Source organism: Primulina eburnea, chromosome 11, assembly GCF_022965805.1.
Source record: "Primulina eburnea isolate SZY01 chromosome 11, ASM2296580v1, whole genome shotgun sequence".
Classification (NCBI taxonomy): Eukaryota; Viridiplantae; Streptophyta; class Magnoliopsida; order Lamiales; family Gesneriaceae; genus Primulina; species Primulina eburnea.
In genome coordinates, this window is record NC_133111.1 from 104,994 (window position 1) to 120,045 (window position 15,052).

The 15,052-nt window shown below is 36.5% G+C and overlaps 1 protein-coding gene across 1 annotated transcript in view; it reads left to right on the plus strand.

Moving 5' to 3' along the window:
* LOC140804152 (insulin-degrading enzyme-like 1, peroxisomal) overlaps positions 1–15,052 on the plus strand; it is a 55,426-nt gene that overhangs the window by 28,205 nt on the left and 12,169 nt on the right. Inside the window, exons 8-21 of the mRNA XM_073159986.1 lie at positions 1,996–2,118; positions 2,194–2,306; positions 2,467–2,629; positions 3,785–3,877; positions 4,014–4,099; positions 4,893–4,979; positions 5,422–5,525; positions 5,969–6,071; positions 6,161–6,256; positions 6,362–6,551; positions 6,755–6,816; positions 7,413–7,517; positions 9,410–9,611; positions 9,715–9,923. Coding sequence (XP_073016087.1) covers positions 1,996–2,118; positions 2,194–2,306; positions 2,467–2,629; positions 3,785–3,877; positions 4,014–4,099; positions 4,893–4,979; positions 5,422–5,525; positions 5,969–6,071; positions 6,161–6,256; positions 6,362–6,551; positions 6,755–6,816; positions 7,413–7,517; positions 9,410–9,611; positions 9,715–9,923 — 1,736 coding nt within the window. The remainder of the gene's footprint in view (positions 1–1,995; positions 2,119–2,193; positions 2,307–2,466; positions 2,630–3,784; positions 3,878–4,013; positions 4,100–4,892; positions 4,980–5,421; positions 5,526–5,968; positions 6,072–6,160; positions 6,257–6,361; positions 6,552–6,754; positions 6,817–7,412; positions 7,518–9,409; positions 9,612–9,714; positions 9,924–15,052) is intronic.

Sequence of the window (15,052 nt, forward strand, 5' to 3'; positions counted from 1 at the left end):
TCTTGGACATCGTCCTGCTTGCTGTTCATAGATTCTATAGAAGAGCTTCTGAATTTTTCTGTTTCTTTTGGATCGATTTTCCTCAAGATCTTCAATACATTTTTCTCAATTTGATGTATCGGGGCCGCACTCCTCCCTGCTGGACTCTTTGGTTGATCTTTTGATATTATGGACCCCTGTTTCTCATCCATTTTTTTCTCCCGAGCACCTTGATTCAACTCCAACTCTGTCATCTGCCATGTTTGTTTCTTGGACAGGTAGTACCTCGAGAACCGATTTTCCTTTATTAGATTTGCTAATTGATTCATCCTTCTCCGATAGTGTCCTATAAAGATTGTTGTTTCCCCACCCCGCCAATATTTTCTTTCCATTCACTACGACTTGTGCCTAAATCTGCCGAACATACTGCTCGTACCCATTAGGATCAAAAGTTTCGACCCTAATTTTGATCTCGGTACTTCTCCCTTCCAGTGGAATAATCATCTTGGTGTGAATAAAACCTCCATCAGTTCCCTTCACCTTGATCTTCGCTGCTCCAAGCACTCGGAAATGAAGGGTGTCAGCACTAATTGCCAGTAGGCCCCCACAATGCTCGCCAATAATTTTGAACGTAGCCGGTGACCAAAGTTCCCAAGGTAGTCCACAAATCCATATCCAACTATTACAGCAATTTTCCACCGGATCCATCGTGTTGATATCTGATGACCACCGTTCAAATAACAAAGTCACACCAAAATCAAAGAATCCTCTTTTCAAATTGATGTAGAAAGAATATTCAGCCGCATTGAGAGGCCACCATAAGGCTTTGTTTGATTGAAACGGGAAGAGTTCAACTTTTCTGTTTGTAACCTTCAGGAGAACTTCTTCGATTAGCTCCCATGAAGAATTTACTCTGCCTCTGGTGACTACTATGGTGTCGTTCCATTTCTTCTGAACACTGGTCTTGTCACGAGTTTCCGGAAGTAGCATCGTCCCACCATTAAATTTCCGCACCAAAGAACTCTCATCTGTCTTCAACGGGGCTGCACCGTTTAAATTGTTTTGCTGTAATCTCCTCTTCTGTTGACCCCCTTGTCATCAGCTTATCCATTGCACTTGATATTTTAATCCACCCCTCTGAATTGAATCCACTAGGCACAATTGTAGTGTGGTTCGTGCCCTGCTTGTTGTATTTGGACAATTCTAGAAATCTTCCACGTTTGTTGGCAAAACTCTGGATTGTAAATACTGTGTTTCTGCCTCTAAAGCGATGAAATACCGAGCCTGCATGGGGTGATGCAATGTAATCCTTAATCCTAAGGCTAATCCAGCGCGCCTCCTCGCAATCGAAATCCAACATGTAGCATGAAGTCCTGGTTTTCTCAGACCACCATATCGACCGGCCTTCAATCCCCAACCTTAGAGTAAAGATTTTAAATTCAATCTTAATCGTTTCATCCCTGTTTGGTACCCTATTTTCCGTTAAAACAAACCGACGATATCTGTTGTTGCTCACAGCCATATCAATACCGAAGAAAACTAACGCGCCAAGGCCCGAAGAAAAACTGGACAAAACCTAAACAACGAGAAGGATCGAGAAATCTCTGGCTAAAACTAACGAAACTGATGAGAAGGTGAAACCGACGACCGGCCGACGGTGACGTCGGAATAATTAGAAGCGGTCGTCGGAGAAGGAACCTCGATGGAAGATGAAAGGTGAAAGGTTAAGACCGTTTGAAAAGAGAACAAAGGATGGAGAGAGCATTTTTAAAAAATTCTCTCTCTAGGGCTTTTTTCGGTTTCAATTACTCAATACAGCTTATGAATTCTTGATTACACGTATTGCTAAAAACCTCATTGTACTGGGTTATTTTCTCATATAGAATTACTTGTACAATTTTGTGTTGATGATCCATGATATGTTGGGAATGTCTGTTGGTTGTAAAATGAGATGCATTGGTTTGTTCCGAAATGTTGTTCCCTTATCTACTCTGTGTATCCTTTGTGTGTTGATAGGGAACTGGGATACATTGGAGGTCCGACCAAAAGAGAGAGGGTTGGATACCAGGCAGAAGCTTCTCCAATTTTATAACGAAAATTATTCAGCCAATCGCATGCATCTGGTAATATATGCTAAAGGTAATGATTAGGATCTATTACAGATGTTATTGACCTTGGTGTTATATGATTACAACTTATTCATATGAATATCAGATGACCTTGATAAATCTGAAAGCCTGGTGAAGAACAAGTTTGAGAAAATACGAAATACAGATTTAGGTTGTGTCAATTTTACTGGTCAGCCTTGTGATTCAGAAAATCTTCAGGTAATAAATCTTTTCTTATATGCTTTGAGTTAGATTAAGGAGTTATTATGGTGCAAAACACATTTTAGCTGCTTCATTTCACCATTGATATGAAAAAAGTTTTAAAAAAGTGAAAGTAAGATACTGATGTTGGTTCCCTCAATCTGAATATTTTTAATAGATTATTGTCAAAGCTGTCCCAATTAAACAAGGTCACAAGTTGAGATTTGTATGGCCATTGACTCCTGGAATTCGTTATTACAAGGAAGGGCCGAGCAGGTATCTGGGTCATTTGATTGGCCATGAAGGAGAAGGATCTTTGTTTTACGTGCTGAAAAAGTTGGGTGGGTGTTGAACTTTCTTACTATGCAGAGTCCTCAATTCCACTGCTTGCCTACTTTCTGGTTTCAAAATTAATTTTTGGAAACATGTTTCATGTCTTGATGTGCTTAGATATATATGTAACTGTAAAATGAAGGAGATGCCACGCTATTGTCTAATTTATAGCCGTTAGAGGACTTGGCTCTTTGAACAGTATTCTTGAGTTGGATTGGCTTTTTTTACCACCAACAGTAAAATGAATATTTAGCAATTAAGTCCAATTTTGAAAAGTATATTTTCATGTAATTATTGACGATAATTATATGGAACTTCCCTTACCTTAATGTGCCACTGTTCTGCATTATGTTGAATTCTTAGTTCAGTTTCAGATAATTTAAATTCTATGTTGAATTTTGAAAATATAAGATACTACATGGCTAGGATACGACAATTATTAAAAAAATGTATAAATATTATATATATATATATATATATATATATATTTAGTATTAAAAATAAAAAATTGTAGAGATATAAATATTTATATAAATATATAGTAGTAATATGTATACATATTTATGTAAATATATACAACGTGCATCTTCAGAGCATTGATCCGAAGGCGAAACGTGTCTGCAGCGTGTCCTCACCTTGTCCGACTGGTCATCTGTAAAAAAGTCAGCAACACGGATTTTGCCACATCCGCGTGCATGTCGTATCCATGTCCAATACTTCAGAATTTTTTTAAGGTGTCCGTGCTATATAGTGTAAATTCTAACCAACTCTGATGTTGTCATTCATCTCTACTGCCTTTGGATGCTTTTCTAGTTGTATACATTGTCTTACATTTTCTGCATAATTTGATGGAAAATGCACATGAATACAATGTTTCTTTTTCCATGAACAGGTATACAATGTCTTATATTTTTATGCATAATTTGATGGAAAATGCTAATGAATATGATATTTCGTTCCCATGATGGCATCACAAAAAACACAACATTAATCGACATGTTCTTTAGATGATAGGATGAAAAATAGAAAATGAATTAACAACCCAATGTGATGGATTACATAGTTCAGGAGAATCGCTGTTCTTGGTGTGGCATCATATAGTGGAAAGTTAATGAATTCTTTGTTTTCAGAGGCTACAGTTATTTCATCCATGATTTGTGCAGGCTGGGTTACAAGTTTATCTGCCGGTGAATCAGATTGGACTTATGACTTCTCTTTTTTCAAAGTGGTTATTGATTTGACTGACGCTGGCCACAGTAAGTGATGTTATTTTCTTCTCATTTTTTTATCCTTTTGCTTTCAGATGGATGGAATTAGGCTTTTTTAAGGTTTGGGTATGTGTTTTTATTCTTCTTACCATCGTGCATTTTTCAAAATTTTATGTTATATCAGAGCATTTTGAGGATATCGTGGCTCTATTATTCGAGTATATTCATCTCTTGCAGCGGTCTGAACCCTGCAAGTGGATATTTGATGAGGTAACACTGATGATTTCTTTTACTTCTTCATTAAACTGTCTTCTTTCTACCTTACCACCAATATATTATGTTTTTCCTTATAAGCTCGTGATGCACTCAGTCAAAACAGTGCTGAAAAACATGGTTTTCTGTATTGCTTGAATCGACATCTGAATTATCACTTTGCTTGAATCATGAACTGTGAATTTATAAAAAATATACATCGCCAATCAATTTATGCGGAACAGATCCCAAATCTGATAATTATAGTTTCTATGGTCCTTTTGTTTCTTGACTGGTGTTGTGAAAAGGAAAGCTATCATACATATAAAAAATTTGTCCCATACGGCCATGGGAGCACATTTAGTGAACTACATTTAGGGAATGTAGTCAATGTTCCTGTTGACCATCTCATTCCTTCTGACGTACCTGTACACTGCTCCTTTATTAGCAAACTCTTAGCTATCTTGATAGATAGTTAAATTTCCTTTTCTTTGTATTTCAAAGATATTTGTTTGGGTTTACATGAAATAATATCTTTTGGAAGAGCCGATTCCAAATTAAGCTTACACTGAGAAATTTCATTATTTTGGAGGCATACAATATTCGGTTATGAAATATGATCATGATATGTCTTGCTATTCTCTTTTATTTACTAGAGCGTAGGTATCCTTGCATGAAAGTAGTTTTCTTAACGCATTTGATGTCTCCATTTTTTAAAATGCTACTACCTCCATACTGATTTGGTAAGCATGTTCTTTTTACATTGTTTGTCTGAAATTCTAACATCTTCCATTATAACTTGTTAATGAAGCTTGCAGCCATTTGTGCGACTGCCTTCCATTATCAGGACAAGATCCGTCCTATAGATTATGTGGTTAATGTTGCATTTAACATGCAGGTAGCTCAAATCATCTTTATATATGCTTGCACAGTTAATTGCCAATATTTTGCGATAAACCATTTATTTATTTTTGGACAGTATTTAAAACATTAGATTCTAATTAATAACTAGAAAAGTATTTTTGTTACACACACACACACACACACACACACACACACACACACACATATATATATATATATGTATGATTGAAGGAACAACAATTTATGAAGAATTTTTTTGCGATAAACAAAACCTTAACATGATACTTGATAATAATCCCTTTTCTACTATGCATGAAAAGATTATGAAACTATGGGGTTTGATATTAGAAATTCGCTATATTAATGCAGCTTCTGAATTAGTTTGGAATTATGGTTTATTTGTAGAATTTCTTTCTTTCTCTCTCTCTCATCCAAATGTTTACCTTTCCATGTCAACCTTTTAAAAAATGTATCAGTTTTATCCTTCAAAAGATTGGCTGGTCGGATCTTCTTTACCGTCAAAGTTCAATCCGGATATTATTCAGTCGGCATTGAAGGAGCTCAGCCCATATAATGTTAGGTGAGTTTTCGAGTTATTTGCCAGTTCATATAGTTGTTTATAAGCTGCATCAGTATTTTTTTGTGGAACTTTGTTACTTTTAACTTCTGTAATAAAATGCATGTGGTACCAATGAATCTATTCTATCTCGACTGAATACAGTATCATCTCAGACTCTATTCCATTCCGTGTTAGAGGAGTGGCCACAGGTAACAAAAAAAGAAGAGAGTAGGAATAAAAGGAAAGATTTGACGAGCGTTCCAATTGTATACATTTTCAAATCGTAAACAAATGTTTTCCTCTGCGCCATCCCTCTGCTTGGACTAGAAGCTTGGAATCTTGCATGTTCAAATATATTTAGATGTCTCATTGTGATAAAATACTTAATTTTAAATGTTCTCTTGCTTTGAATTTATGATGGATCATTTACTTTTTTTTACTTTAACGGTGATTTATTCATATAGAATATTTTGGGAGTCGACAAAGTTTGAAGGATTCACAGATTCAATAGAGCCTTGGTATGGAACTGCATATACCGTGGAGCGATTGGCTGGATCAACTGTGGAGGTTGGTATTTGTTTATGTTATGAAGCATTCTTTTCTTCTATCTTTGTAGTGTGTTTCACTTGAGGTGTTCCATCTGTTTTGATTTGCAGCTATGGATTAACAGAGCTCCTAAAGAAAATCTTCATCTGCCTTGCCCTAATATATTTATTCCAACGGATTTGTCACTTAAAACTGTCTCTGAGCAGGTATGTTAACATATAGCTTCACAAGATGACATTAAGAGATTCTTGAGTTATTTGGCATTTACACTGAATTTTTTATGTTCCTGGTTGATCCAATCACTGTAACAGATAAAGTTGCCAGTTCTTTTGAGGGAAACAACACACTCAAGGTTGTGGTACAAGCCAGATACAGCATTTGCCACTCCTAAGGCATACCTCAAGATTGATTTCAACTGTCCCTTTTCTGGAAGTTCCCCTGAAGCAGAAGTCCTTACGGAAATATTTACACGTTTATTGATGGACTACCTAAATGAATATGGTAAGTTTCTGATTGCTGAGAATTAAATGGGCGCGACCTTAATTCATTAAACTGCTTGTGACTATAAGAAACCCAAATGCATACTGTATTTCTTCATGCATGTATTTCTTCATGCATTGGATGCTAGTTCTCCCTTTGACATCTTCCCTCGTGTCAAGTCCAAGATCATGAAGCCAATGTTTTGTTTTTCTGGCTTGTGTCAGCATATGATGCACAGGTTGCCGGTCTTTATTATGGAGTTAACAACACGGAACATGGCTTTCAGGTGCTTTTTTTCTATATTTTACTGCATGCTATTGGTGGCACCTTCCACTCATTGAGTATTATTCTTATTGACGGAGGAATTTGGAAAGAATAACCTCTAGGATAGTCTGTGGTTCTTTATTTTACCCATTCAATTCATGGATACGCTAAACTGTATTGAGTTCTGACATGGGCCCCTTAGACACAATAATATACTACAACAAAATGGAAAGTTGTAACAACAAAACAAAAGATAAGATAAGATAACAGCAAATCCTATTTCTTAATAAAAGATGACAGCAAAGTAATTCATTGGGCTTGAACTTTTCATCTTGTTGTAGTGTATTATTGCGTACGAGGCCCATGACAAGTTCAAACTGTCTAGTGTTTAAACACATTGATTCAAAGTTTTAGTACAATGTGATATCATTTCCTAAATGAGTGATGTTCTGGTCAAGTTTTTTGAATTATTGGATTTGTATTATGATCACTGTGCCAGTTATTCCTATCTTTTTAACAAATTCTTTGATTCCCTATACCATATCAAGTTAACCATCATCTGTGCAACTTCAACTGGAACTTATTGTTTTTATCCATCATAATTCCTTCCCTTCATAGGTCACTGTGGTTGGATACAATCATAAACTGAAGATCTTACTGGATACCGTCATTCAACGGATTGCTAACTTTGAAGTGAAACCTGAAAGATTCGCAGTTATGAAGGTATGATGAATCATATGGTCAAAATATTCTTAAAAGTTCAACTCTCTAGGTTATTTGCCCGGATCACCATTACACTGCCCTTGTGTGACACCTAGCATCACTGATTCTTCCAATCCCTTGCTCTTTTGTTCTGATCACGGTGAATTGGGAGCCTTTCAAATCTGTATGTGATGATTTCTATAAAAAATTAAATAAATCTCAAAATTATTCATGTGACAGAGCTCATTCTGTAATTTTAGTTTTTTTTTTTCCAGGGTAGTCTTATTCCTTCTCTGTGTTGTTTGAAATAACTTTCTTGGTTTGCCATAGTTCCCCTTCTTATAGGAAAGACTTTTGCAGGTAGAAAGCAGTTATTAGAGCGATGTTGAGTTTATTAGGATGCTTTTTGTGGCTCGAAGCCAAAAAGGGAAGGTGACAAAGGAATTATAACCCCCACTCCCTTCCCTACCTGAAATTGCACAATCGTTATATTGTGGACAACTTGGACAAAGTGAACTCAGGACCAAACTTATTGATTAGAACATTTATTTATCTTATTACATTTTGTAGTAGGTGTTTTGGATTCTCTTTCCCTTTTTCTTAAGCAATCCAAAGCCACTACTCCATGGCTACAAACTTGTTTGAAGTCTTCCTTTTGCATGACCAACTACGGATTTTGGCTGATAAGCTACACAGTTTTTTATTTACTTCTTAACGGTTTTGCTTTGCCTTTTACTTCTCACATACAACTTATTACTATTTTCATTTTTTAAGTTTAGTTCGGTCCATGTTAAAATGAGCAAGGTCGCATTTAGAGTATATGTTTCTTTCCCTTTGACGGGTGCATTTTCAGATCAAGTTTGGCCTTCTTTATCAAAAGGTATTGAATAAATTTAAAACTTAAACCAGACTGCCGGTTCAGTCAGTAACTGGTGACCCGGATGTTAATTTGACAGTCTTTCAATTAACCAGCTTTCAATTGAACCATGAGAAACCTGAATAAACCGGTGGTTTTGTGTTGGAACCAACCAATGACCCAATTGTGAAAATTGCACCAGGTGAATTCCTATTGTTTTGATTGGTCTGTATTTTAAGCATTTTTTAAAATTATTTCACTTATTTACATTCATATTCCTTCATCCATTCGATTTTTAATTGAAAACCTTGGAATAAAAATCACTTATTTCTTCTCTCATCAGCGTTTGGCATGAATTTGATTGTAAAATTTTAGTGTTAATAATTTATTTATTTGATTAAAATAATTCATTTCAAATTTTTAATATGTGTGAATATGTACAAGATAGTATAAAAATCTTTTATCATAGAACATGATTTTGTTGGTACATACATAAAGAGTATTACTATATATGTTTTTAGGAGTTGAAAGCTTTGCGATTGATACTTTACGTGGATGCATTTAAATTCTTGTTGAATTATCAAATTTTTGCGATAGAAATATATTAGAGCATAAATAACGATCAAACTATGTTATATTTAAATGCTTGATTTATCGATAATAGTTGTTGTAAATATTCTCATAAAATAATTTTTAGAGTATAAATTATGACTTTTACGTGCTTTTACAAGTTTTTGTACTAATATAATAAAATATTTAATTCCATATTTGACAAGAATTTAGCCGACGATTCGACCACTGTTAACACTACTTTGATTTGTCAATGTCCGGGCTGGTTTTAAAAACTTTAACAAAGACCATCTCATCTAATATCTCAAGTGATTAGAGAGGAAAGTATGTCTCTACTCTCTAACATGCTGTCAGGTGTCGGTGGTATTCTTTTCAAAAAAGCAGCAGATGGATTATAGAGTTAGGAATTGGGGGCATTCATATCTTCTGAATCATATATGACCAGAAGCTGTTTGTTGATTATCCCATCTGGTGCGCATTTGAACAGGAACTGATCACAAAAGAGTACCAGAATATGAAGTTCCAACAGCCATATCAGCAAGCTATGTACTACTGCTTGTTAATACTGCAAGAACAATCATGGCCCTGGACTGATGAACTTGAAGTTCTTCCTCTTCTCAAAGCTGATAATCTTGTTAAATTTTACCCTTTAATGATGTCAAGGACCTTCTTGGAATGCTATGCGGCAGGTCCTCTATCCTCAAGTGTGCTTGATCCTTTGTTTTTTTTGCTGCACCTTAGGTTCGGTTTCTTACTCATTTCCTATTTATTTTAACCATTGCTCACATAAAGGAAATCTTGAGCCACATGAAGCGGAGACAATGATGCAGCATATTGAAGATGTGTTCTTTAAGGCTCCTAATCCCATATCTCAGGCTTTGTTTAGATCTCAATACATGGCAAATAGAATTATTAAGCTTGAGAGAGGATTAAATTACTTCTACAGTGCTGAAGGACTAAATCCAAGCGATGAAAATTCCGCTCTAGTCCATTACATTCAGGTATGCTTTAAAGTTTGTAGAAAATGGTGAGATTTTGTGAAGTAGAACCAATGCAAGTGATCTCGATATCTGTTATTTAATATTTGTCACTGTTCCGTGTTAGCTTAGCACGATACTACATATTTTATGGGGCTGCACGTGTTCTGGTTTTTTTTTTTTCATTTCTTAATGAGCTCGTGTCTTTCCACGGAGACGGTCAGAAGCAAGCTGAAAGGATGGTTGTAGCAATAGATAAATTTATTTATAGATAGGATTGTTGTATTTTTTTATTTTTGAATAGTTATGTAACCCCCAGGCTAGTGGAGATAATCTAGGAACTGTTGCCTCCATATTAATCACCCATCTATAGTATTGAGTAGAATGTAAATAATATATGATAGAAACGACAATCTTAACTTCAAGTATTGACAATAAGCAAGATCAAATAATGGAAATGAAATGATAAGGAATTTATTACAATAAAAACAGGAGTCTTTTACATATAATTATGACCAAAGTCCTAAGGAATTTATTACAATAAAAACAGGAGTCTTTTACATATAATTATGACCAAAGTCCTTCACCCGAAGAAGATACAAATTCCATAACTGCCTATGTTTTTCCCTCTTTCCCACTATAACTACAGTAATGTACTATTTCTCAATTCCGTTATCCAGTCCATTCGAACTCTATATTCCCCCTTTTTTAACCCTTTTAGCGTGAACATTCAATATAGGTGGTTTGGAATTATTTTGACAGTCTTGGCTAGGGGTGTAAACGAACCAGATCGAGCCAAATATGACGAAAAATTAAGGCTCGAATTTGGCTCGAATCAGTTTTATTCGAGTTCCAGCTCAATTCGAAGCTCAAAATTTTAAATTTTTTGGCTCGAATGCCGTTCGAATTAAAGTTAGAGTTCGACTTGAAAGATTCGAACATGTTCGCGAACTATTTGAACTATTGCTCGAAAACAAGTACTACAAAGGCTCGAAATTGATTTATCTAATATAAAATTATATTATATTGATAAAATATAAAGGCTCGCGAGAAGCTTGCAAATTATCGAACAAAATAATTTGGGCCCGATTTCGTCTCAAAAAAGTTTGAACGTGTTCGAGTTCGGCTCAAATTCGATAAACTCGAATATGAATCAAATATTCTCGAAAAGCTCATGAACCGATTCAGTTTGTTTACACCTTGGTCTTGGCCCAACTTAATAAAACCCCCCAAACCCAAATCCATAACATTACCTCTTCCCGAACGTTAGCCTTGTCCTCAATGCTAGAAGTGGGAAATTGACGACGTATATCTTCTTTGCCTCTAGCTTTGTCCATGGATCACCCTTTCCATTTTAATAAGACCTGCTTCATAAAATACCCTTTGTGCTATGTCACCCGCATTCCCAAAACCTGCTCCGGATTGTACACATGTTCCATTTCTACCTCCAAGTCTTCTGGTAACTTTTTCTCGGCTTGCATCACTCGTCGTGATTGTTTAAGTTGTGAAGCATGGAACACGGGATGCACCCTGGATTCTTCTGGCAACTGTAATGTGGGGACCCGGACGCTAATTCATTTCTTAATCATTTTTGGGAATAATTGGATCAATTCAATACAAGTGCAGAACATAATAGAATCAGTCTGATATAAACATCAACATAAAAGTACAAGTCTTGTACAATTACATTAAAGTCAAACTAGGGTTGAATCACTACAATCAAGTGCTGAAACCTATTCTACTTCTGAGTCCGAATCTCCACGCTAATAATGATCTATCATCCTCTTCTCGACCATGATCCTGTCCCACCTGTTGTCATGCACACATACAAACACAACAACAGCCAGATAATTCCGGTGAGAATAATATTCCCAGTATAAACAATGTATACATGCAATCATATAAATATATACATAAGCATATAACAGTTATCAATAACATGTATCAAATCTGAAAACATGATATGATATAAAACTGTAAATCAACTCATATTTCTGACTCGACTCTGATCTAGTCTAGTCTTTGGATCCCGGTTCCCGGACGTTGGCACATTATATCGAATCTCTGCAATAGAAGTCGATCTACTCCTAAGCAACATCGATATAACCAAACATCCAATGTCTAGGAACCTCTGCCCAAGACTTGGCACCTCTGCCAATGACTCGTTCTCGTAATCTATCTTCTATTCTCTGTTATTCTATAATTCAATAGAATAAGCATATACATTCAAGTAGTACAAGGTATTAAAACAATAATAAACAAGTATGTGGTTTTGGGAAACTCGAGTCAAATCTAATTCGAGTCGTATCTCCCGGTTAAAATTGATTTATACATTTCTTTTATCGGGGTTTCGATCTGGCATAACATTTGAGAAGTACCATATCAATATACAACTCATATCACAATCTGTTCTGATCAATACTTGATTTAGATTAATGTCAATGGTATAACGGCACAATAACGATATCCCCGGTAACTCAACAACACGAGATATCAATTACAATTCATAACCAATAGCCAATACAATCCATAATCTCAGATTCTGTACAATCTCAATCAGATATAATCTAAAAAATCATAACAATTCCATATTGTATCCGTTCTTCAATCTGGTTTCGATTATACGATGTCTAATATCTCAAGAACACCATATATTAATCATATTTGATTCCTTCAATATCATATTTTCAAATCGTATCAAAACATAAGAAAACTTATGTCTTGTCGAAGCCTGTAACGAGAGGAACATGGTACTGAACTCAGATTCAAATTCTAACGGTCGGATCTCGTACGAGCAACGATTTACGATTCAAAGAACTTGGAGCTTTCCTAGGTGTTCCTCGGTTCTTGCTTGCTGTTTCTGAGGGAATCAAGACTCGTTATATATATAGAATGCATGGTTAAGAAACGTGGCATTATTCTTTAAGCAGCACGTCTCGCGCATATGTGCGACCCTCCTCGGCGCATATGCGCGACCCTCCTTGGCGGTTAACCATCACAGCAGCTCGCGCATATGCGCGCACCATCTCCGCGCATATGCGCAAGACCTACTGTCTCGGCACTTGGCTTCTTCACATGCTCGCGCATATGCGCGAGGTTCTCTGCCCAGACCTTCTGCCCTCGCACATACCATATCACATGCTATCTCGACTCGTGCCTCAGAGTGGTGCCTTCTATAATCACATCAATTCAAAATCAATAATCTTGGATTAACAGAATATAAATCTCGGGCATTACATTTCTCCCCCCTAAGACACGATTTCGTCCCCGAAATCACAGGCAGTCAAATCATATCAAATAAGAAATGTATAACAGAAGCTGAATAGAAAACTCGCATCATTGAAATAACTCTGGGAATCTCTGTCTCATATCTGATTCAGTCTCCGAGGTAGCTTCTTAAATGCCATGACGACTCCACTGAACTTTCACAAGCGGCATAGTCTTCGTTCTGAGTTGCTTTTCTTTACGATCGAGAATTTGAATCGGCTTCTCAAAATAACTCAGAGTTTCATCCAATTCTACCTCATCTGGCTGAAGAATATGTGAAGTATCGGGAATATACTTCCGTAATAAAGATACATAAAAGACATCATGTATTCCAGATAAAGAAGGCGGTAATGCGAGTCCATAGGCACGATCTCCTATCTTCTCGAGAATCTCGTACGGCCTAATGTATCGTGGAGACAATTTCCCTTTCTTGCCAAATCTGATAACGCTTCTGAAAGGAGAAATCTTCAAAAATATTCTGTCTTCTGCCTCAAATACCAACGGTCTACGTCGAACATTGGCATATTTGGCATGTCTGTCTTGAGCTGTCTTCATTCTCTTCTGAATCAGCTTTACTTTGTCCAATCTCAGGTACCTCAGAAATATCGTCCCAATACAAAGGGATCTGAATTTCTTACCATACAACGCCTCAAACGGAGCCATCTCTATACTCGTCTGATAGTTGTTGTTGTAAGAAAACTCACAAAGTGGCAAAAAATCTTGTCAACTAGTGCCAAAATTTAGCATTACAGCTCTAAGCATATCCTCTAGTGTCTTGATAGTCCGCTCTGACTATCCGTCTGTCTGAGGATGATATGCAGTACTCAGATGTAACTTCGTACCTAGAGCTTGCTGCAAACTGTGCCAAAAGTGCGAAGTAAACCTAGGATCACGGTCTGATACAATCGACTTTGGCACTCCATGCAATCTGACCACTTCTCTGACATAAACTCTGCCATCTGGTCGTGTCTGTACGTCATCTTGTACAGAATAAAACATGCTGATTAGGTCAATCTGTCAATCACGACTCAAATCGCATCACAACCTCTGGAGGAACGTGGTAGCTTCGTCACAAAGTCCATAGAAATGTGATCACATTTCCATTCAGGAATCGATAAGCTATGCAACAGACCTTCTGGTTTCTTTCTTTCGGCTTTCACCTGTTGGCAATTCAGACATTTGGATACAAACTCTGCAATATCTGCTTTCATCTGTTTCCAATAGAACTGTCTTTTCAAATCATTGGACATTTTTCTGCCACTAGGATGAATACTGAATCGACTACTGTGCGCTTCTGACAATATCTGTCGTTTCAAATCTGAAACATCTGGCACAACAAGACGATTATTCACATATAATACACTGTCACGAACCTAATATTCTGATCGATGCCCTGTTCTTACCATCGCAATGGAGTTCTGAACATTCTGATTAACTTTCTTAGCTTCTTTAATTCTCAAAATCAGCTCTGGTTCAACTTGAACAGTATAAAGTCTCAACGGTTTACAATCTTTCGACTCAGTGCATCAGCTGCTGCATTCGACTTTCCCGGATAGTACTTGATTTCACAATCAAAATCTTTAAGCAAATCAAGCATCTTCGTTGCCTCATATTCAGCTCTGACTGTGAAAACAGATATTTCAAGCTTTTATGATCAGAATAAATCTCAAACTTCTCACCGTATAGGTAATGTCGCCATATCTTCAGTACAAAAACAATGGCCGCCATTCAAGATCATGAATTGGGTAGCGAGTCTCATGTGGCTTCAGTTGTCTGATTGGATAGTCAACATCGGAGCACTGGTTAATCTCTTGTTCAACTCTAAGAAACTGGACTCACACTCCTCTGACCAAACAAACGGAGCATTCTTCTGAGTCAGCTGCGTA